The sequence below is a fragment of the Nelumbo nucifera genome, chromosome 8 (assembly GCF_055504915.1).
Source record: "Nelumbo nucifera cultivar China Antique chromosome 8, China Antique-T2T, whole genome shotgun sequence".
Lineage (NCBI taxonomy): Eukaryota > Viridiplantae > Streptophyta > Magnoliopsida > Proteales > Nelumbonaceae > Nelumbo > Nelumbo nucifera.
In genome coordinates, this window is record NC_142656.1 from 51076229 (window position 1) to 51101371 (window position 25143).

Genomic DNA, 25143 nt, shown 5'->3' on the forward strand with positions numbered 1-25143 from the left:
CATCACCTCCTTTGCTTTTCTCTCTTGATTACGCTTTCATAGTTGGTTTACTTGATATTTTACCATCACCATTTCTTCCATCTCAGCCAATAAAATGGCTTCTTAACATTTGATTTTAGCCACCATCATCTACACTAAACTTGGCAAAAAGGTGATTTAACCCGTTAACCCGACCCGAAAAGTAGGCTAGGGTCCCCTATGCAGTGACCAAAACCAGAAGTTGGTGTGAGCCAACCTGATAGGGTTGGCTTGCAGGTAGGGTGTCAATTGGACTGGATTTGGTCCAATCTGATCCAGTCCAATGTGAGTCCATTACAAATGGACCTGGTCCAATCCAGTCCAATGAATAATTTGGACCATTTTGGACTAGTCTAGAGGTTGTCTGATCTGTTCAAATTCTTGTTAATTTAGATAGGTTTCAACTCAAACCTGGTCCATTGACACCTATGTTCTTATCTTCTATCAATGGACCAGATATTGGCACAATCCAATATAAATTCATTATGGACGGATCAGGTCCAATCCGATATGTTATATTGGTCCCTCCAGTCCGTTCAAATTCAATATCTTATTGGTCCATCCAATCCATCCAAATTGATTTTGATTTGAACGGAGTCCAACCCAAAAACGGTCCATTGACACCCCTACTTGCAGGTCGCCACTGGGTCACCTCTTTTCATATCAACATTTTCAAACCAGTATTGGCCTAGACAGTTGAATCATTCAATTGACTCGGGTGATAGAACTATTGACCCATCTGACTTGCAGGTCAACCCTAATCTGTCTAGCAATTTGCTAACCTGACCCAAAATGATATGAAAAAATGCCCTGACCCGACTCAATTTGACTCTCATTGCCATGTCTAGTCTACACTGCCACCAATTCACATCTGTGCCCTACAGAATGCATCCAAAAAACATCCCACAACGCATCCCAATTGTGTATTAGGAACATCTCCCAATGACAAGTACAAAAAATGTTCCCAATGCATGTTGAGGTATGCATGTGGGGTGTTTTTGGAGCATGCTGTGTGGGGTGCAGATGTTAAATCCATTACCACTACCACATCTCTACCTTTGCCTACATAGCCGCCACCAACTTCTCATTTCTGCGTTTTCCACCAGTCAATTCAGTGGCCACTACTGCCTTGCCATTGTCCCATCACCATCCTTTATTTTCATCTGTCACTTTTCCTACATCATAATATTCTTCTCTCTTACCATACCCATTCCCACTATCAACCCTTCAACTTTCCCCTACTTTATAAGAATTCGGATTTCGTTCTCACAATATCTGTCCTCATAGCTCTTGTAGTCGTGTACTAGGAATATCTCCCCATGAAGAGATCAGGTTTCATCCTCACAAAATTTGTTCTTATACGTTTTCACAACAATCCAAAACCTATAATTCCACATTTGTATGTTTTCATTCATGGGAAGATGTTTTAAATCCATGCTTAAAATGTTGTGAGGATAGTATGAGGACAAATTTTGTGAACCAAATCTGTATTACTATAAAAAAAATGGAGTATGGAGATGTTCTCAATGTGACACTACATGGACTGGAAGGATGGCATGAGGCTAGATTTTGTGATGACAAAATCCAAACTCTCCTTTGGAATTTACTTTAGAAAAACATGAAAGGGTTCGACTCTGATAAAAAAAAGATATGATATCTGAAAAACTTTGACCAGTCAACTGAAATCATAAAAACGGTAGCCAATAGTGTTTTGTGGGAAATTTTATAGACTAATCCCATTGTCATGGGTACCCGGTAAATGGTAGTTAAGGGTTACAATAGGGGTGAGATGTTAACACTTTTAAAATACATTGTAGGTCCCTACAATTTACCTCTCTTATTTGCCAAGAAAACTTGGAATAATAGAGATAAGGAGTAGGTCGTGAAATGAGGTCCTAGCAGGATCCCACATGGTGGATCCATGTCCAGTCCATTCATACAACTGAGTGAGATTCTAGCCAAATGCTATAAAAATCCATATTCCATTACCCAATCCAGGTTTTGATTTGTATTTCTTGTCGGAGCCGGATTATGGTCATACTTAGTTTACAAATGCCTCCTTATGATGATCCAAACTTGCGATGATCCAAACTTGCAAAATATGGACATGGTATGGATCAAATTTCAGTATCAACCCTACATCCATTTCATGCCCTAGCTAGTAAGGATGTTGAAGGTTGGCTTCAATTTCAATTCAAGCCAGCATGGAACATTCTGTCGCCAACAAATAATGGATTCACTTTTCTACCTTTAAAAAAGGAGTCGAAATTACTTTGGACCGAGGATGCCAAAGCCATGTTACCCATGTTTGCTCAAGATTCTATCAAACATGGGCAATCTAGCTTTGGTTCATATTGTTATGGATGCACGCAATCATAGGCAACAGCACACATAGCAGCATGCATCATCCGGCAATAGCACTAGAGAAGTGCCCAGACGATAGCTTAGTAGGGTGGGCCCACACTTATCTTGCCACAACAGCGCCGCTCGCCAACTCGCCGCCAACTACGTTATCCCTCATCTCTTATCCTTATCTTATCTTCTTAGTAAGAGTTCTGTTTGCCACTAGAAGTAGGAGTTGTGTTACCATTAGAAGTAGCTAATTTATTTAGAAGTAAGAGTTTGAGTTTAATATGGATTACCCTAGCCTAGCTGAATCCAACAAGGAATCCCCTTTTGTAATCTCCTATTTAAAGGAGCTTGGAATTGGAATAAAGGATATCAAATTTCCAGTCAAGAAAGAGAGTAAAAGGAGAGTTCGGTGATCTCTTGGACAAATCACCCCCTAGTTCGCCACAATAGGGTCAGCACACAAAGGGAAGGGCAAGAGAAGACTAGGTGATCCCCGTGGACCGACCCGTGACGAGATCCTACGCCTGGGCCCATAACATTTTGGTATAGAACCAATCGTCATGGGCGATATGGAGCAGCTATCATCCAAGGTCCACGAACTGGAACATAGGCTAGCAGAAACCAGCATGGAGGTTCGTGAAGTCAAGGAGGATGTCCGGGAGCTACGACGCCTGCTGGAAACATTCTTCTCCACCAGAGAAAGGAGCCCTGAAGGGGCGGCCACCAACAACAGCCGCCGTCCAGATTTGGCGGAGGGCTCCGGGGAATGACAGAACGCCACTCCATTAGCAGCGGTCATACCCAAATACAGTTGTCTGGAGTTTCCCTCATACAACGGCAGCGGCGACCCACTAGGATGGTTGTACCGCTGTGAGCAATTCTTTCGTAATCAACATACGGAGGAGAAGGACAAAGTCAGCCTGGCCGCGTTCCACCTGACAGACGAAGTGCAACTCTAGTTCTACTGAGTGGAGCAAGAAGAACCAGGTCTTAGTTGGGACCAATTCAAGTCATACTGCCTCCTTCGGTTTGGACCCCCACTAACGAGCAACCCCTTGGGGGAACTAATTAACCTCAAGCAGACCGGGACCATAGCAGAATACCAGCGCCAATTTCAGACCCTTCTCACCAGAGCCTCCTCGGTACGCCCAGATCAGCAGGTAGATATGTTCACCGCGGGATTGGCTAAGCCCCTGAGGGTAGATGTGGAGATGCAGCATCCTCCCAACCTGGTCACTGCCATGAACCTAGCTCGTGCTTTCGAACGTAAGCTACAGATTTGCCGAGGGCCTCCATCAGCATGGGCATCCCTGGAACCACTTGGAGTGGCTTCATACTCAGCAGCCACCCAAGAACGGAAGCCACAGACAAGCACCAATTCCGGATCAGCATCCAATGTGGGGAGCAGTATCGTTACACCCCCTATGAAGCACTTGTCCCGGGCTGAGATGGCAGAACGCAAGGCGAAGGGGCAATGTTTTAATTGCGAGGAACTCTACTCAGGAGGAAGTGCAAGAGACTTTTCTGCCTCCTAGTGAAACAAGAGGAAGATAAGGATGAACCCCCTTCATTGGAACCCGATCCAGGAGGCCAAAGTCATTTCACCTATCCGGGATTCCCTTGACAGTATTCCCAACACCCATCCTGAATTCGAGTTTGAGGACAAGCTCGTAGTCCAAGAGGGAAGTGATGTTATGGACACACACAATCATAGGCAGCAATACGCACAGCAGCACGCGCCATCCGGCAACAGCACTAGAGAGGGGCCCACATGACAGCTCAGTAGGGTGGGCCCACACTTATCTTGCCACAACAGCACCGCTCACCAACTCGCCGCCAGCTACATTATCCCTCATCCCTTATCCTTATCTTATCTTCTTAGTAAGAGTTATGTTTGCCACTAGAAGTAGGAGTTGTGTTACCATTAGAAGTAGCTAATTTATTTAGAAGTAGGGGTTTGAATTTAATATGGATTACCCTAGCCTAGCCGAATCCAACAAGGAATCCCCTTTTATAATCTCCTATTTAAAGGAGCTTGGAATTGGAATAAAGGATATCAAATTTCCAGTCAAGAAAGAGAGTAAAAGGAGAGTTCGGTGATCTCTTGGACAAATCACCCCCTAGTTCACCACAATAGGGTCAGCACACAAAGGGAAGGGCAAGGGAAGGCTAGGAGTTTTCCCCGTGGACCGACCTGTGACGAGATCCTACGCCCGGGCCCATAACACATATCAACAACCAAAGGTGTGTCTACTCCTTTCTACAGGGGTGCAACTGGGGCAGGTTCAGGTTGGGAATTTATTAAAATTTGAATGAATCCGAACTGAAATCCAGAACCAGATGCAGTGTAAATTTATTTGGCAGTAATATCTTGTTTGTACCTCTATTATTCTATTTTCTCCATAAGGCTACACAATGTCAATGGGGTAGCCCATCTCCCAAACCCATAACCCCCAACTTTGATGTGAGCGAGATTGGATATGAAGTCTCCACTACAATCAGTCAAAGACCTAACCAACTAGTCAATTGGAAGCTTGAACCCTTACTCTTTGGTTCTATTTGCTTTTCGAGAAGTTATTTACCCAGATCATTATATTTATCCATTTTTTATTTTTCAGATAAATAAGAAAATGATCATTTAGCAGTAAATACTCAGGAGATACAGGAAAAATAAATTTTCCATAAACCCTACATAAATCTTAGGCCTTGTTCGCTTTTCGATAAATTACTTACCCATGTTCTTTTATTTCTCATATAAATAAGGCAATGACCATTTTATCCATAAAAATCCAATATTAAAAGGGGCATTTTTGTCTCATTCAAGTGTTGGCAACTTTCCCCTAAGTGGGAAAGTTATTTATCCACCTAGGTACCAGGAAAATAAACTTTCCCTAATCCCCATATAAATCTGAAAAAAAAACATGGGATTCTTGGTCAATGGAAACCAAAATCCCATTGACCAACTTTGTACCCTCTCAAAATCTAGAAAAAGAATGCCCCCTTAAAGAAAAACATAAATATCTTGGTCAATGGAAAGCAAAATCCTGTTGACCAAAATAGACCCTTTTATTAAAAGGATAAATTACAAAAACCTCCCTTGAGTTTTATGACAATCATAAAAACCTCTCCTACGTTTTCACTTTAATAAAAACCTCCCCTGTACTTTTTAGAAAACATGCAACTATTCCCTTCCTTTGTAGAAAAGCCGATTTAATGTGTTTTTTTTTTCTAAAATGCCTATTTTTCCCTTATCTCTATCTATTTAGATGTAAATTTATTAAAATAACCTCCAAAATACTGTTCATTTGCTTCCGAGAATTGAGAACCAAATCCTCCAGCCTTCTCTCTCTCTCAAGTTTTTCTCACTATCTTTTGCTTGCCATGTCCATCGCATACCCATGGCCTTAATCAATTCTAGTAGGCAGTAATGAAGATCTAAATACCCTCTATGCTTCAAGCATCTTTTCTACTTTTCAAGCAACCATCAACCTTATAAATCTCATAATGACAAATGTTTCACCAAACCTTGACACCAAGCTTCAGAAACTAGCTTTGCCATTTCTCTAATAGATGGCATATTCTAACGACTACAACGTCCATTAGCATACGTCCGTTAGAAGAAGAAGAATCATCTTTGTCGCTGAAGTTGAAGCCCATGAGATCGGAGATGGTGTCAAATTCCGATTGGAGGTCTTGCGACGCCAAATTATGACTGTGCTTCACGTCAATGAAATCGAATGGAGGGCCAAATTGGAGGTATGTGAAGAACCTACAATGCACATGTGGTGGATGCAAGTGTGAAGTGGCGACCGAGCTAGTGCTGGAGTGGGAAAAGGAAAAAATTCATTAATTCCTCATAGGTCTTAACAGTGCATTTTATGGCACTATTAGATCAAATATTTTGAGTACAGAACCATTTCTTTTCTTGAACCGAATACATGCAATAATTGTGCAAGAAGAACGGCACAAAACGGTGGCTCAAGCACGTGAAGAACGAGCAAAGGCTGTAGGATTTGCTATACAAACTAGAAATAGAACCAAATCTCAGAACAAAGATGAGAAGACGTGCTCTCACTGTGGGAAAACTGGACATAAGGTACTCGAATGCTTCTAGCTTGTAGGCTACTCATACTTACCCGATTGATGAGGAGGGGCATGTTTCGAAAAATTAATCAACAATTAAGGACATTTTTGTCTTTTACATGAGAGAAGACCAACGACTCTGGCCCTTGGTTCTCAAGAAAAAATATACAGTGTTTTAAAGGATATTTTAATAAATCTAGGCATAAGGACAAAATAGGCATTTAAAAACAAGCACAATAAATCAGCTTTTCTAGTGAGGAAGGGAAGTAGTTGCATGTTTTCTAAAAAATACAGGAGAGGTTTTGTTAAAGTGAAAACACAAGGGAGGTTTTTATGATTATCAGAAAATTTAGGAGAAGTTTTTGTATTTTACCTTTGTTAAAAAGAAGAGAGGGAGAAATTTTTTATAATGTGAATTCCAAATAAGGAGTACATTAAACAAATCTGTGTATAATGGATCAAATTTGTATCTTGGTATGAATTGGATCTGATTGCATTATTAGTCTTCGGTGTCTTTGGGACGGGCTAATCTCGTGACTCTCCTCAAATCATTCTGTTGGGCCGGCCTATGATGTAGGGGTGCAAGTTGGGCGGGTTGTGCTAAGTTTATAATCGATCTGGGCCTGATCTTAAAATTTGGGTTTAAGGCCTGAGTCTGAACCAAACCCAAGGTCAAGCCCGATTTTTCAATCTGCAGTGTAATTTGATGCACTCAGATTAAATTTAGGTACAGGTAAAATATATATATAAATATGCATATATATACAAAATTAACATATATATATACACGTATATATGTATAAATGTGTATAGTTGAACTGGATTCAAAATACTTAAAAAATAGGCCTAAGCCCGACCTAAAAAATAAAAAAGTCTTGACTTCTTATAAAATTTTGTATTAAAAACGATTTGGCCTGGGCCCGCGCAAGTTGCACCCTTACTGTGACGGTTGGTAAATTGGGTTCATATTGTACGGAGTGGTCAGGTTCATACGGTCTGACCCGGGCGTTCGTCCAAGCGTTAGTCCAATAAAAAAACACAAAGAAGAGAGGAAGAGGCCAACGGTTTCAGGTCAAAACACAAAAACTGTGTTGGTTTCCCACTAGAGTCCACCGTCTGTCCCTCTCTTCGTCTGTTCTGTTCTTTTTTTTCCTCTGTTCTCATGGCTTTCCGCAGGAGAATTCGCGTCCGAGAATCATCTTCTTCCTCTTCTTTCTCTCCTCCGTGGAATTACGAGGTCTTCTTGAGTTTCAGGGGTGAAGACACCCGCAAAAACTTCATCAATCCACTTCACTCTGCTTTGATTGAAAAAGGGGTCCTCGCCTTCAAGGACGATAACGAACTGAGAAGGGGAGAAGAGATATCCTCAGAATTGCTGAAAGCAATCGCAGAATCTAAAACTTCGATCGTCGTTATCTCGAGAAACTACGCTTCTTCAAGATGGTGCCTCGATGAGCTCTTGAAAATCATGGAGTGCAGGAAAACCATGGGGCAGTTGGTTATGCCTGTTTTCTATGAAGTCGATCGCCTGGTTGTCCGGAACCAGAGTGGGAGTTTTGCAGAAGCATTTGCTGCACATGAGGAGCGTTTCAAGGAGGCGGAGATGGTGGAGAAGATGCAGAATTGGAGGGAAGCTCTCACGGAATCTGCTAATTTGCCTGGATGGGACTTACGAAATGTTGCTACTGGGTATTACTCATTCGAGCCCCTTCTACATTTCTTGCTAAAATTTCCGTCTTCTTAAAATTCAAGGTTATAGGTTTATTTTATTTCTCCGTATAAGTTGAATGAATAAATTTTGAAAGTGCTGGTGGTTATTCTTCAACAATCTTTCTTCGACACTTTTTATTTTTTCTATTTAATCTTTAGTCTGTCAAAATTTAAGCCAATTTTCTACTGGGATTCAATAAGAGATAGTGGTATAGTGACGTGACTGGATGCATTTAACAGTCTGTGATATAGGACATGCCAATTCAAGGCAGAGCATGAGTGTTGAGTAATTCCGATCTTTACAGTGAAAAAGGGAAGTCCAAACGAAAATCAGATTTTTAATATAAAAAAAAAAAAACAGTTTTCCTTGTAAGTCTTTCCCACCTTTTTATAAAAAAAGATCGCACCGAACTGATTGACCAGCGTTTCCTGTGGAGAGACACGTATCAACTGAAAGGTTTAAGACCAGTACCTCATTGACTGTCAGCTGAAATGTTTCTGCTTCTAACCAATCTCTCCTTGATGGTGCTGAACTTGATTACTCTTCACTTTTCTTTGATCACGATGATCTTAATTTGTATCATCAAGATCGGTTTTTAGTCTTTAAATCTAGATTCAATGATGATAATACTTTGGCTGGAATAAAAGTCTAGCTCCTGAACTGCTTATGCAATGGCCGAAATTTTAAGAACAACTAAACTATAACTAAAAAAACCAGACAACTTCATTCCTATATACTCCCCATTCCCCCCACCCCCCACCCCCCAAAGAAAAAAAAAATGGACAACTAGACTGGATCCCAAAAGCCTAAACTGCTTATGCAATGACTGAAATTTTAAGCACAACTAAACTATGACTGAATAAATCGAGTTTGGCTTCGGTCAGTGCAAGCCCGTGCTCAAACCAATCTAACATCCTCTTACAGCCTTGCATTGGGAATATCTCCCCATGAAATAAAGCACATAAGTAGGGAGATATTCCTAATGCAAGGCTGTAAAGGCTGTTCGAACAGGCATGCATTGATGGAAGCCGAGCTCGAATAAATCAGACAATTTCATTCCTTTCTACTCAAAAGGACAACTAGACCGGATCCCAAAATCCTGTAAAATGACCAAAATACCCTTTTGTCTAAAATGGCAAAATACATAAAAATTCAGAAAATTCCAGTTTTGGATTTCTAGCTCTTGCATCATCTCAACTTTGAATAACAGCAGCTTTAACCTGACCTTTGGCATTTTTTATTTTTACAGTCAGAATGAAACCTGTTTTTCTCATGCTTGCCAGCCCAAGATTTTACCGTTACACCAAGTTAACTGATAACTTTATTGAATATAATAAGAAATGGCTTATGTACATTGTACAAGCTGCCGAGCAGCCCCAATTTAGTCTGGCAATTACCACTTAACCCAGTGTTTATTTTACATTTCTGTTCCTAACCTTATCCAAAATATTGATTCCTATTTACCCTTTGTTTGGATAGTACATCTGCCAGAATGTACTTTACTGTGAAGTGCTTCAATTCTGGCTTGATCCTTTTCTTTGGATTGTACTTGGTTATATTTGATCCTGCAGTTAGTTTATACCTTTCTGGATCTTCAACTTTTGTATTTTTCTTTCTGGCATGTGATTACTTCTATCTTAATGGATGTTTAACTCATTTAGTTTGTGTACTTTTTTATTTTATTTGGCTCTTAATTTGCAGGTGTGAATCCAAGTTTATTCAAGTAATTGTTGAAGAGGTTTTGACTAAATTGAATTTCAATGTTGCCAAATACCCAATTGGAATAGACTTTCGTGTACGAGAAATGTACTCATTATTAGATATCTGGTCAGATGATGTTCGTATTGTAGGCATATCAGGCATGGGCGGAATAGGCAAGACAACTATTGCCAAAGCCACATATAACCTAATCTTTCACAAATTTGATGGTAGCAGCTTTCTTGGAAATGTTAGAGAAGTCTCAGAACAACCTAATGGTCTAGTGTCTTTACAAGAAAAGCTTCTTTCTGATATCCTTAAGAAAGAAAATCTAGGGATAAGTGATGTTAATATAGGAATCAATGTGATCAAAAAAAGGCTGAGTACGAAAAGAGTTATTGTCGTTCTCGATGATGTAGATCAACAAATCCAATTAAATTCATTGGCTGGAAAGAGCAATTGGTTTGGTTTGGGAAGTAGAATCATTATAACAACTAGAAATGAGCATTTATTACATCAGCTTGAAGTGGATGAGATATATAAACTGAAAGAATTGGATGATAAGGAATCTGTTCAACTCTTAAGTCGGCATGCCTTTAGAAAAAACCATCCTACTGAAGATTATTTGGACATCTCAAAGCATATAGCAGGTCATGTTGGAGGTCTTCCACTAGCTCTTGAAGTTCAGGGTTCTTTTCTGTGTGGAAGGAGAAACATGCCTGAATGGAAGAACACGGTGGAGGAACTAATAAGAATTCCTTGTGATCAAATTTATCGAAGACTAAGAACAAGTCTTGGTGATCTTGATGATAAGGAAAGAGACATATTTCTTGACATTGCATGCTTCTTTGTTGGAATGGACAAGGATTATGCCATTGGAATATGGGAAAGTTGTGGATTCTTTTCTAAAATTGGAATCAGTGATCTGGTACAGAGGTCTCTCATAACCATCAACGAGAGGAATGAGTTGGTGATGCATGATCTGCTTCGAGACATGGCAAAGGAAATTGTCTGCGAGGAATCTTTCAAGGATTCAGGAAAACGCAGCAGATTGTGGTTTCATAAAGATGTCTACGATGTGCTGACAGGAAACATGGTAAGAATGTAAGAGTTAGTAATGCCAAGTTCTCTATTACATTATGAAGAGCTGTTTTGTCTGGATTTTACTAGGTAGCTAGTGGAATAATCACCAGTTCATCGGGTCTTTTTGGGCTTCTAAGATTCCACATTAATTGTTCTTCATTCACCTACATCTGTTTGTTAGATGGCTCACCTAGAAAACAAGTGATCAGATAAACTCTGGTGACTGCTCCAGCATGATGCCTGGTGGTTCAATCATGAGACATGAAAAAGCACTTTCAAGGTTGTTGTTATAGATACAGTAATGCATTTAATTATGGATGTTTTAATGGTTTGTTACAATTGAATGGAATTTGCAAGTCAATTCTACATGATCTTATAGGACTTCACTCATGTTGAAATTCTACAATTATAAGGAAAAAATGGTCTACAGGATGGTGATTGATTTCTTGTGTTTTCTCTTCCTCAATCCTTCTATGACGTGTCTCAGGTGTGGGGGTATAGTGCCTTTCTTTTGTTGGCTGGGAGCCTGGGACCATCATAATCTGCTAAGTGTTCAAGGGTATCAGGAAGCAACCCTTGGTGGGGTCCCACTTACAAGAGTACACACGCTAAGATCCATTACCTGATAAACTTTGGTCACCATTTTTCCAGAATACTTTAAGATTTGTAATAAAAAGTCCATTACCAAATGTTGGTCCCAGACATCTGGGTTCTTTAAGAGTTGTAATGAAATTTCTTATCCACTATCCAAATTTATATAGTAAAGTGACAGTCAAGATAATGATAAGATAATTTTGGTCCCATTCATGTAAGTTTCCATGGAAGGATGGGTTAAGATCCTCTAAATGCATGCACATGATGATATATGAGACTCAAACTATTTTATGGATTTACAGCCTAAGATCCAGTCTTTTGCACTCTTCACAAGATGAAAGAATGACTGTTCTTATTCATTTATATATTTTCTGATAAATTGACTGATTTCTAAAAAGACATGTTAGGTGGATCATGTAGAAAGAAGAGCAATAAAGAATGAAAATACACCTTCATCCAGATGAAAGACGTAAAGTAATATTTAACAATACAAACCAATTTCTCCAATTTCTAGGCACTGCTTTGCTAGTAGTTTTGTTTTTCATTATTTATACAAGTATTTCCTGCATGTCTGCTTTTCTTATTCATTTTTCTTTATTATCAGGGAACAGAAGCGATTGAAGGACTTATTCTTAACTTGCCTACATCAAATGACTTGTATTTGAGTACTGAAGCATTTGCAAAGATGCCTAAACTAAGACTGCTGCAACTTAATAATGTACACCTAAGAGGGAGCTATGGAAATTTTTCAAGGGAGTTAAGATGGCTTTGTTGGCATGGATTCCCTTTAGAATGTATACCAACTGATTTTCATATAGAGAACCTTCTTGCTCTTGACTTGCAACATAGCAACATCACACAAGTTTGGAAGGAAAATAAGGTTTGTTTTAGTATTTATACTTTCTTATCGATGTTTTAGTATTCTTTGCATCAATGTATTTTATGGAAGTAATCTCTTAATTTTTTTCTTATTTTTATTACTTGCAGTTGCTTAAGGATTTGAGAGTCCTTGATCTTAGTTACTGCAAATACCTAACCGAAACTCCAAACTTCTCAAGACTCACCAATCTTGAGGGATTGATCTTTGAAGGTTGTACAAGTTTGGTTGAGCTGCACCATTCGATTGGAGATCTTGGAAGACTTGTTTTCCTGAATCTAAAAGGCTGCAGCAATCTCAGGAAACTTCCAAGAAACATTTATAATTTGAATTCCCTTGAAAATCTTATTCTTTCTGGCTGCTCTAATCTTAAAAATCTGCCATCTAAATCATGGATTTCATTCTTTTGTTGTTGGAAATCAACAAGAATAAGGGATTTTTTCTCAGATTTATGCTTCTTGCATAGAAATGTGTCAGAAAGTGCAATTCCAAATGGACTTGGGGGCCTATCATCATTACAAGAGTTGAATCTAAGCTACACTAATTTTTGTAGCTTACCAACTACCATCATTTGTCTCCCTCAGCTCCAGTTCCTTAAGTTGGAAAACTGCACAAAGCTAAAGTCACTTCCAGAGCTTCCATCAAGCTTAAAGGGATTAAACGCAGAGGGTTGCACAGCAATGGAAATATTACCAAATCTTGGAAAATTATCCTCGTTGAAAGAGTTGAATCTATGCAAAAGCAATTTATGTAGCCTTCCATCCAGTATCAATTGTATTTCTCAGCTCAAAATCCTTCGATTGGAGAACTGCACCAGGCTTAAATCAATCCCTGATCTTCCCTCGAGTCTGAAGTGCTTGAAGGCAGATGGTTGTACATCTCTGGAAAAAATGTCAAATATTGGGAGTTTAACCTCATTACAAGAATTAAGCTTATGCAGGAGCAATTTTTGTAGACTACCATCGAACATCAATCTCCTTTCACAGCTACAAATCCTTCGGTTAGAGAATTGCACAAGGCTTAATTCACTCCCGGAGCTACCATCAAACTTGGAGGCCCTGTATGCAGATGGTTGCACATCAATGGAAAGGTTGCCAAACCTTTCAAACCTGAAAAACTTGTCCATCTTGTTTCTTAATGATTGCAATATGCTAATTGAAATTCAGGGTCTGGAGAGGTTGGATTCCATACGTTGCATTCATATGGATAGATGCAACAATCTAACAAATACTTTCAAGATGACTTTTTTCCAGGTCCCTCTCTCTCTCTATCTATCCATCTATCTATCTATCTATCTATATATATATTCTTGTGTTATTGTTAAATATCATCATTGTTTTCATGGAACAGGGATTTCATGAAAGTAGAAAGCTTGACATCTTTTTTCCTGGTGGTGACATTCCAGACTGGTTCAATAGTCAAAGAATGGGATCCTCTATATCTATTTGTTTTCCACCTGTTTTAGATATTAAGATCCAATCATTGATTATCTCTGCTGTTTATGCCACAGATGAGGATATCAATTTTCTCCGCTATGTTTTTCATGTTCACATCATTAATAAAACAAAAAATCTTAAGTGGAGGTTGAATCCAAAATCCCATGAAGGTCGAATGACATGTCAGCCTCATCTTTGGGTGAGTCATATACCATATTTTGAGATTATGGATTGTCTTGAAGGTGGGGATCAAGTAGAGATTTCTATATATTGTGAGAATGACTGTGATCAAAGGGAGGTTTCAGTAAGAACTGTACAAGAACCAAAAGTGAAGAAGTGTGGGATCCATCTAATATATGAGCCTGATGTGAAGGATTCTAATCACATCATTAATGAAGACAAATATACAGTAATTGATACAAGAATAAAAGATTGAAAGTCTGTATTATCAATGAGGTAGGATCGAGCAGTAGTCTTTCTAACAAGGGCCTTATAGACCATGAAAGCAGGATGACTGATGCCTTACTCTGATGGTGAATTATTAAGTATAAAGGTAAATTTCTTTTCTTCAAAAATCATAACTGAAATACAGTTTATCTCTCCATTTATATTTCAGCCCATGAAGCTAAAAGTTGGCAGTAAGAAATCCTATAAAATTCCTAATTTACTTCTTATCCTATTTAATTTACTTACCCCTACTGAGTGAGTTGCTTAATGGTTCTTGTTTTACTAGAATCTAGAAAATTACAGGCAAATGTTTTTGCAACATAAAGGATGCAGATAGTTGCAGAACTCCTGGATCTTGCACATTATTTCACAACAAGCTTGTTAAGAGTTATTCAAGGAAGAACATTTTTGTTAAGGAGACTCAAAAATGGTGGTCACAAACAACGTGGCTGTTGAATGACAAGTTTTCTCATATTGTGTACCTCATTTTTCCACTAATGAAAATCACTGACCTACCACTGTTTTACCTCTTCTAAGGGAGAATGCAGGATGGCAAGTTTGTGCTTATTCACCTCTTAATATGTGGTATTACCTGTTTATTTATAATGAAGATCCTTTTATTTTTCTGTCCTTTTCTACAAATTCATAACACCATTGAGATTTTATTGATCATCGATCAACTATACAACGCGGTACTTTAGGGGTAGTGATACTCAGGTCCTTGAACTTTCATTTGCAGCAAAGAGTTACTCTGTCCTTTCAACTTCCAACACTCTTGCACCGTCCTTGTTAATGGTTATGGTAAGGGTAAATTTCTGAAAATGCTTATTCAAAGTAGGAATAATCCAACCCTATGGTTCAGTGCAACTAGGACTATCCAGTTCATCAAATAAGCAACAGTAAACTAACAAAGGGTGAATTTTCTCTTTGTACCTCTTCCACCTTCTCTCCCACTGAGAATTGAAGGCTCCACTAGCGAGGGGAAGAGTACTGCCATGGCTTTTCAGGTTTTGAACTCTCCATTAAAGCTGCAAAATAAAGAGTGGGCTTCTAGCCCTTGGAGAGTAGGCATGTGAATGGAAGTGAGGGTGGCACTAATGGGTTTTGGGGAATCAAAACACCTAGGGTGAGGAAGAAGGTGATTAGGTGAGAACTTTGTTATAGGGAAGAATCATGAGAATTGGGCAATAACTTAAGCTTTGTGTTAGAGGCTATTAGAGACCAGTTGAGAATGCCAAGCTCAGAGCTAATCACTTAATATGGTCCTCAGAATTGGAACTTGATCAATAAGAAACTTGATGGAAGATCAAGTAGCTCAAACGAAAATCCAACCTTGATAAAAGATCAAGTAATGCAAAGTTGATCGATGAGAAGCTTGATGGGGGATCATTAAGGGGGTGTTCTACAACATGAATTGTTTTCCTTGTTGCTGGTTCAGAAAACAAATCAAAATCAACTTGTGTATGTGTTTTTTGTTTTCTCTACTGAAACCAAAAATATGTTCTTGAATCTGGTTTTAAAACCAGGTTTTCATTTGATTATTCAACATTATGTTCTATAAATCATATAATTTCTATACTAGAAATTTTGTTTTTTTTTAAAAACCAATATTTTGTTGGTTTCAAAAATATGTATTGTTTTTTAAAACAAAACTAACTTGGTTTTTCCTTTAAAAGCAAAAAGTTAAAAACAGAATTCAAGAACATGTTTTTATTTTTTTGCTGATGTGTTGATTCCAAAAACAAATGAAAGCAAAAACATTCAAATTGTAGAATGTCCACTAAGAGTTTCAATCCTTCCCGTATCATGTATTTCCGACAGCATAGGTTTTCCCATATCATGGTCAAAGTCCTTTGTAGAGATGGATCTCCTACCAACAGCACATATTCCAACATTATATGACAATGCAAATCTCATTACACGAGTCCAATCTCATGGTAAGATATGCGATGTTAGATCATATTGAGAGGGTATTGGGATGTGTTTTGTTGGGGATCGGATTCTCTCCTCATAAGACCGTGACTACACCATACTCATAGCTACTTTCAATCATGTATTGAAAATATCTCCATACTTGTGTTTATTGGGTGATATCCCAATCCACAAATGCAAATGGTTGTGAGGGAGATCGGTTTCTGTCAGGGCAAGCCTGTATCCACACCATTCCAACCGCCTTTTTCAACCTTGCATTGGGAATATCTCCTCAAGAAATATAGTACATTATTCTCAATGCAAGGTTGTAAAGGCTGCTTGAACGGGCATTGCCTTGACCAAAGCCGATTCGTTGTGAGGGCAATGTGAGCACGATCTATTGGACTCATCAGAGTTCGTTTTGTTGGGAGGAGATATGAACATGTACATGTATATTGAATGTGGATCTACTATTCCGCGCTCTAGATAAAATCCAACACATTGCAGCATAATCTCATAATTTGACACCACACATCTCACCGTGAGAGATGGGGGATCAGATGAGATCCGATCTCATACCCAGTTAGTTATTTACTAGCGGGGACCTATGTGATGCATGAAATTTGTTAAATTAAAGATAAACAATAGAAACATGTAAAAGTATACAATTGTTTTATAAATAATTAATAATCATTTTTATTTTATACACTATTTTTAATAATTTTTTACAATATAAAGATAACAATAATTAATTTTAAATATGGATGCTTATCAAACTTAGGGATGGCAATTTTCCTCATTTCCCCAATCCCCATGGGGATCTACCCTAAAGGGACAGGGATGAGTACGATTTTTCCTCGTGGGGATGAAGATGAGGAAACTTTCATCCTTGTTGGTGGGGATGGGGAGAACATTCCCTGCCCCAGGGGGACCTTGATCCCCACCCCATGAGATCCCCACTAATATATGTCTTCATCCCCACCCCACCCCCCATTGCCATTCCTAATCAAACTAATGAAACTGACCAATCCAATTTCTACTATTTTCAGTCGACTTTGATTCAACAATTTCCCAACTTGATTGGATTGGATTAGTTTTTTTTTGGCCATTTGTAAATTGATTAAAATCAAATGACCCGACCATATATATATATATATATTAAAAATAGTTTTTTAATATGGGAAAAATGGGAAAATTCCAATATTTCTTAGGCTAAAATATTTTATATCATAAACTTAATTTTTAATTTTTTTTTTAAGTTTAAATCTTTTGAACTAGCTGATGAAACTTAAATTGACCCAAACCAATATAATCTGAGTGACCAACTCCCCAACCTAACCCATGAAAAATAATTTAGTCTCCAATAATTATTAAAAGTTATAGCAAAAATGCACAATAAATTAAATTTAAAAAGCTAAGTAACAGTAGTTTAAACTCCAATAATTATTGAAAATTTTCTATTAAATAGAAAACAAAAATAGATTTATACATAATTTCATTATTAAATTTTAAAATATTAATCACTTGTTGAATTTAATAACCCATAAAATTACAGTACTATTAATACATAATTTTGTTATTTTAACTATTTAAAATCTAGTTATGTTAAATATTTAGTTATTTAACTAAATATTTAAAATCTTAATCTATTTATTATAATTGAAAGTTATTCAATAAATATTTAAAGTATTAATTTTAATATTTTGTTATTTAAGATATTTAGTTATTAAAATATTTAAATAATGTTTCATTTTAATGTTAGTTTTTTATTATTTGAATAACATTTAGATTGAATAATTCAGAAAATCATAATTTTATTGTTTGCACATAATTTCATTATGAATTTTGTAAAGATATATAATTATTAGTAATATTAATATTATTAAATATATTATAATTATTTTTGTATTTTTAATAAATATTTTAAAGTTATTATATAATTTTGTTAGAATATTTAAATAATTCTTAAATTTTTTAATTCAAACTTTCTTTTGATAGATGTAGATAAAAAGTGGGGGAAAAAATAAATAAGAATTAAAGATAATTTAGGAGAGAAATTCTCTATTAAATTAGAGATAATTTAGAAAAAAATTGGAGATAATTTAGAAATTCTCTACTAAATTATCTCTATTAAATTAGAGATAATTTAATTCTCTATTAAATTAGAGATTATTTATTTATTGGAATGTGTGAGAGAAGAAAATTTTAGAAAATAGTATTTCTAATTTGGTAGTTTCAAAAATAACATGAATTGAAAAACTTAAAAAATTCAAAAAAAAAAAAAGAAATTTATAGACTTTTTTGGTTTTTTCGCTTCAGATCTCGTACCCAGTTATTGCCTTATTGAACCTCGCTCTGTTCCTTTCCACGAGAGGGAAATCAATTATAACCGTTAGATTCGATCCTTTGGGACTTACAATACAAAGATTTCAATCCAACAGCTTTGATTGCTTATCTTTGTGCTAGGTCATATCCATTGAATCAATTCCTTCTCCCAATAAAATACACTCACCAAACCCTAATAACCCACCGATACAGAAGCCTACAGCCACCTCTCTCGATATCTCGCAACTCTCTTCTACCCTCTCTTCCCCGTCCAATAAGAACCATCGGCGTCAGCGTGGTGCTCTTACTCTTCTTCTCGATGTGCATCGATGATGGTCTTACGGGTGTCTTCACCTCCGGAGTTGAAGAACATTATCGGAGATTCGTCGTATTTCCATCGGAGGTGAAGGCCACCCGCTAGATCTTCATCGATTCCCTTTACAAAGACTTTACTCCAAAAGTTTGGTGAAAGCAATCTTTGAATTCACTGCGTAGAGATGGACGAAAGCTCTTACTGAAGTTTCTGTTTTGCCTAGGTAGGATCTACATGCTGTTGCCGATGGGTAATGCTCAATCAAACTCGTATTTTTCTTGGATTTCTTTTTGATTACTCAATTTCACCATTTTCTTTGATTCTTTGACCCTGAGAATGGCGTAGAAATGTTGGATGAAGAAATTAAACGGGTAGTTACTCATAATTATGAGGTGATTTCAACCTGCATATGTGAGATTGGCCTTAGGTTCCTAAATCCACAACGTGCATAACTGAAAGGATTTTGCATACTTGTGCCTTATATTAAATCCCTTCGTGATGATGTGTAGCAATATTGACTGTTAAGAGCTGGAGCTCGTTGATTTTGGAATGGATGACGGCATGGAGCCCGCAATTGAGCTGGTTACTAGTTCCTTCTATTCGAGAAAATCAATCCGACGAGCTCCAGATTCATCCGTGAATGGATTTTAGTTTCTATTTGGTGAAATTGATTGTGTGAACGGATTTTAGTTTCTTTTTCTTTCTATTTTTCGTAATGTTGAAGAAAATTCAAGCTAAAATGGGAGAATTTGACCTGGAACCCTAATTAAATCATAGATTCATCCGTCTAAAGGTATCAATGTCCACCATTGGATGGGTTCCCTACGATATCATTTTGTAAATTTTAATGTACTGATTTATTGCAAGTTTGACACCGACAAATTTGATGTATTCATTTGTATAATGAAAAGTAATTGTTATTCAGGGAAGGCAATTTTTCCATCCTTTAACCTGGCTTCTCTGAGCCGATAGGATACCCAACGGACAAGTTTATGTAAATCTACAATTTAAAAACATTTTTTATTTAAAAATTTTGGGGACTTGGATCTCTGATTGAAGAACCCAGCCGCTCAGGGAGGGGTTAGGGATGAAAGGTCATTTTTATCCCCATTGTCTGCAGCGGAAATGACTATTGCTGCTGTGAGTCCAAACACATTAATTAGGAGATGTAGGCACTTGGTTTTGTGTGATCCATCAATAAAACCAAAAAATCACACCGAAATGAGGATACCAAGCCAAAAAATCCAGTTCACTGGGTTCGGTGTCTTTCAAAAACCAATGGTATCAGTATGGTCTTGGTTTATTGAACTAACCGGCATATATATTTATATATATTATATATTATGTATAATAAGTTATAGATATTGTCTGTATTTATAGAATTTATATATTTATTTATAACATATATTATAAATATAAAAAGTTGAAAAACCTAAGTATCTAATCAGTAAAAAACCGAATTGATCAACCAAGTAACTGATTGGTTTCGAATTATCTTCAGTTAACGATTTTTTCAAAAACTAGTGGTATTGGTTTGATTTCAAACAAGAATTCACAATTTGGTTTGTTGAGTCATAAATGCCCCTTAACCTGCAATTAGGGGTGGGTATTTGGTTTATTTGATTGAAAACCGAACCAAATAAACCTTATTACTAAGAAATAGGGCTGTTCATGGGTTGGGTTGGGTCGGTTTATCGGCATTTTTCCAACCGACCCAACCTGATCGGTTTACCTAGAAATAAACCCGAAACTGGCTCAGTACTAAGTAAAACCGATCTGGTTGGTTTGAATCGGTTTGGGTCGGTTTTGTAAATGATTCTTTCGGTGTGAACGGTAAAGGATTCAAGTCTAAGCAAAGGCTGGATGCCTGGAAATTAAAAATGATTTGATGGATTAAAACTGATATTTTATATATCAGAAATTTTATATATAATGATATATATATATATATATATATATATATATATATATAAGTTGGTTTGGATCGGTTTGGTTTCGGTTTCCACATATGAACCAAAATTGAACTGAACAATCGGTTTATGTTTTTTTTGTAACCCAAAATCGATCGGTGTTGAAGAAAAATCGACCAACTTGGGTTGGATCGGACCAGGTTGGTCGGTTTGGGTCTTGTTATGAACAGCCCTACTAAGAAACCAAAATTAAAATATTCATTTCGGTTTTTGGTTTATTTTAATTAATACCGAGTTTATAAATATATATATATATATATATATATATATATATATATATATATATATATATATAATCACATTGCTTAAGCTTTCTGATGCTGTTGCAAGTAAAATCTTCTTGAAAAAGGCATGAAAGTGTCCAAAATATGCATGTAGTTACTATTAAGACCAGTTTTTATTGAAAAAACACACTACAAACTTTAAGAACAAAAGAAACAAAGAGAATTTAAAGGGAATTTAAAGGTGCAACTTTACTCTCGAGTGATTTATATGAAGAGCAAATTTGAAAAATAAATCAATTTCAGAAAAGATATTGAAAGGGTTTGGAATAGTGATTCATCTGAAGAAAAATTTAGAAAACAGATATTTTTGTTAAAAGTAATTTTATGGGTATTTTGGATATTTTCATGACTTTTTTTAGAAACTTCTATTAGAGGGGGTTCAATTGCAATTATGTCAAAATGTAATTGTAATTACCAAATTTTAGGGGAGGTTTAAATAGCAAGTAAAAACATAAGACGAGATTTCATCAATTTACCCATATATTTTATTATATTATATACGTAATCATTAATTTTAGTTAATTTGATTTGTTTTTGTTGAGGAGTTTCTAATTCTAAAAGCCGAAACTGAAATTTTTTCACGTAGAAAGTGTTAAGGTTTGTGGTTCTCCATAGCTAATAATGCCATAAGTCACAGAAAAATTAAGTTTAACGTAAAATTCAAGAATTAAGTTTAGCATAGAAAAGTGTTAGGTGGCTTAAAAGGTATTAAGTTAATTCAAAAGGAATTGACAAATCATAGGTAGTTTGGCGGATTAGGGTGTTAGTTGTCGGCTCCTAGCACATTTAATTAATGTGATAGCACACATGTTAGAAATTGGTCTAAATTAGGAGTTTTGGTTTTGTAGAAAACCTTGGATCTTTCCACTCAAAGTGAGAAACTGAGAGTTTAATTCTAGAGAGTTCTTGATGGGAAGAGTCTTCTAACTACATAAGTTTTCTTTTATGGTAGTAATTGCCGCACACAAGCAAGAACACCCATTACTCAATGCAAAAGCTAGTGGAGAGAGTTGAAGATCCCCAAGTTCGATTTGCAGAATATGGAAATGAAAACAGCGGAGGAGATTTGGGATTGGGATTGCACATTGCTTGGTTCAGGAGTCAAGACAGACAAATTGGGTTGTTTTTCTTTGGGTTACTAAAATGCCCTCAAATTAATTAAAAGCTCTAGATCTCTTTCTTTTGCCTCACGGATTCTTAGTGATGGAGCAGAAGTAACTATTAAACCTGTTCATCACTGCTATTGATGTTGGCTGAAGAGACGGGCTTTGTGATGAATGTTGGCTTGTAGTCTCCGGGCATGAGGATGACAACCCTGTACTCAGTGTCGGGTGGTGGACTGGTGGGTTTTGTTGTTTTCTCCTCAGTTTCATGCAACGAATTGGTGGAAGGCTTTCGGTGAGCACCCCTTTCAACCGAATATTCAGCAAGCGCTAAGCGAAAACAGAGCAATCTCAGTAAAGAAACGATCTTCTCTAATCTATCCTGAGATTTGCTAACGTAAACCTCTCTTGCTTGATTTGGCTAGAGAAAGAAAAAGCTTGAAAGCCAATAGGATGGAGATCCAAAATTGGATGAAGCTCAGAGACCAATAGGATGCATATATCTTAAATTTGAATTGGATCCGGTCGCTACCTCCAAAGAAGCAGAAGGAGAACAGAGAGGAATGAAAGAAAATAATTCAACAAAATAGGAACAAGAGCAATAAGAAAAGAAGAAGACAGGAGAGGTGGGGGAAATTATTAAGGGAGAAAAGTCAATACACATAAGTATTGGGAGCGCCACGTTTCAAGCGAAAAGGGAAACTGCATCTGCATCGAATGCAAAAATTCCCACCGATGAGCAACTCTGATTTTAATTTCGGATGTCTTGTTACGTGCCCTCCTCGTCCTCCTCCTCCTCCTCTCTCTCTCTCTCTCAACTCACAGTCTCATTCTTATAGAGGAAGAGGAGTTTCATGGTGGCAAGCTAACAAAAAAGCTACCGGAGATTAGCGATTTTTGTAGCTCCTCTATCTCTATTTGAGACGTAGGGAAGGAAGGAGTTTGGTTTCCTGTGCCATTCATTTAACACCGTAAACGTGGCAAATGATTGCTGTTTATATGTAATGCCGATTGTTAGGGCACAAGTCCAAACCATGGTAGCCAGCTCCATTGTTAGTTCTGGTGTTTAGCTCTATTTCTTAGCTCGGTTTTTCTTTGGTTTTCTCTTGTGTCTGTGTCTCTGATGTATTGGTCTGTGTTTCTGGTGTGTTTGTTTTTGGTTCTGGCTTTTAATGAAGCATCTGGGTTATGTCCTAACTTAACTTAGACAATGCGGCAAGAGACGATGAATAGTAAAAATTAGATGAAACTTAAGGGGCATTTGTATCTTTTCCCATGACATTTAACGGTGAGTTAAGGCCAGGTATTACATTGTCGCAAAATGAAAGTTCAGGTATTAGATTGTTGCATTTTAAAGTTTGGGTACTAAATTGGCACTCGACCTAAAGTATGGAGTACCTATCGGTATTTTCCCTTAAAATTATATATACTTAAACATTAGAGGAAGTTTTTGTCTATTTGACAAACTAGAAAGATGCCTTTTAAGAATTTAACCCTAAATTTATCTAGTATCATGTATTTATTGTATCATACTCGAACCACTACCTTAATGGTAGGGATGCAAACTGATGAAGGGTGATTTGATATGACCTAGCAAGAAGGGGACACGTAGGCGCGATCTAATCGAGGGGTGACAACTTAGCCAAGCGAACCCAGTTTGCAACATCCGGAGCTCGGGTATTCAGCCACCTCGGCCCAAAAAACTACTTCGGTGTAGAGGCACCTCGACACTCAATCTAGTTTGGGACTAAAGAATCGAAGTTCCAATTTGGGGCTAGAGAGCCGAAACGTCACATGATCGACTCCAAAGGCCTCCCCAACAGGCCTCGAATTTCTTGGGATCACGATAAGACTCATCCTAGCTCTGTCTAAATCGGAGGTAAAATGATAAACCTTATCAACATACTACTCTCCTTCAAAAACGGAACAAACATTGTCTACATAGCCCGGAGATCTCGGAGATCTTTCATAAGGCCCATGACTACTCCAGTATATAAAGACATGAAACCTCAAGGCAAAGGTATGTGTGATTATTCTACTCACTAGCACTCAAGCTTTCAAGCATTCAACTCACATTTACAGCATAAGTACTGACTTAAGCATCGGAGCGACTATGCCGGGTTAGCTACCCCGGGTTCTCTGATCCACTGTTTTGTAGACTGGTCCAGCTCACTGCCCGATTGGAGTTCAGATCGCCTTCCAACTAGGAGTAGCCAGATCGCGCACCATCAATTGGCGTCGTATGTGGGAAACGATCAAAAGGTCATCCCTATCTCTTTACAGTTCAAAAATCAATCTCAACCCCAATGGAATCTTCCAGCCACACCGGGAAAAGTATTGAGATGAACGTCATCGGGGGGCAAGCTCAGCAATCAACCTTCCCCCAAGGTCCTACGGTATGCATCGACCAGTTTACTATTCCGCTCACAGTGTCCGGAGTTCCATCACTATTTGCACCACAGAGCACCACGCAAGTGAGCGTGCCACTTCCCCCAGTGGTGGGCACGACTTTCTCTGAGCCATCCATGGTTCCCCCCGGAATCGGGCATTCGTAGTTCCATGACCTCGTTTAGTGCATCTGGACAATTCAGATCCAGATGCAACAGGTCCAATAGTTTCAGCAGTACCAGTAGTATCAGCACCAGTTCCCTCCATTGTAGCCAAACCAGCAACCAGTTCCACCCCGACACCCAGGGCCCCGTCAAAGCCAGAACCCAAATCGGCCTGGAACCAACCAGAACATCAGCCGATCTCCCCATCAGGGTGAAGAAACCTCACAAGTACCGATTCCTCCCAATGGTCAAGTTTCGCCCCGTGGGATGAGAGATGGTCAGCATACTCCTCCAGTCTCGCAAGGAAATCTCAAAAACAGGTCTGGGGATAGTCAGCCTAACAGGACCAATCCGCCTCGGTACTCCCAGTAGGAAAATGTCGGCTC

At 37.8% G+C, this 25143-nt stretch overlaps 1 protein-coding gene and 1 long non-coding RNA gene across 3 annotated transcripts; both read left to right on the top strand.

The window, feature by feature from the left end:
- The first annotated feature begins 7519 nt into the window (after positions 1–7519).
- LOC104601543 (TMV resistance protein N-like) lies at positions 7520–14925 on the top strand. Of its 2 annotated transcripts, XR_002022905.2 has the most exons (6): positions 7520–8142; positions 9866–10958; positions 12144–12419; positions 12527–13669; positions 13767–14405; positions 14586–14925. XR_002022905.2 is itself a non-coding variant. In XM_019198498.2 (5 exons), exons 1-5 carry the CDS (start codon positions 7616–7618, stop codon positions 14286–14288), a joined length of 3561 nt encoding a protein of 1186 aa, XP_019054043.1. In that variant the 5' UTR covers positions 7520–7615; the 3' UTR covers positions 14289–14925. The 2 variants fall into 2 exon arrangements, 1 of the variants encoding a protein (XP_019054043.1); XM_019198498.2 differs by having other exon boundaries at positions 13767–14925.
- A 3612-nt stretch (positions 14926–18537) lies between these two features.
- On the top strand, positions 18538–19777 carry LOC104601544 (uncharacterized). Its single transcript, XR_016079084.1, has 2 exons — positions 18538–19240; positions 19358–19777. It is a non-coding gene; the product is annotated as an uncharacterized LOC104601544 (long non-coding RNA).
- The last annotated feature ends 5366 nt before the right edge of the window (positions 19778–25143 follow it).

What these genes read in the sequence shown, in the direction of transcription:
- LOC104601543 (XM_019198498.2), top strand. Translation starts at nt 7,616, where the DNA reads ATGGCTTTCCGCAGGAGAATTCGCGTCCGAGAATCATCTTCTTCCTCT. An exon ending in TTACGAAATGTTGCTACTGG is followed by an intron (nt 8,143 to 9,865) that starts GTATTACTCATT and finishes CTTAATTTGCAG; the next exon opens with GTGTGAATCCAAGTTTATTC. An exon ending in AAGTTTGGAAGGAAAATAAG is followed by an intron (nt 12,420 to 12,526) that starts GTTTGTTTTAGT and finishes TATTACTTGCAG; the next exon opens with TTGCTTAAGGATTTGAGAGT.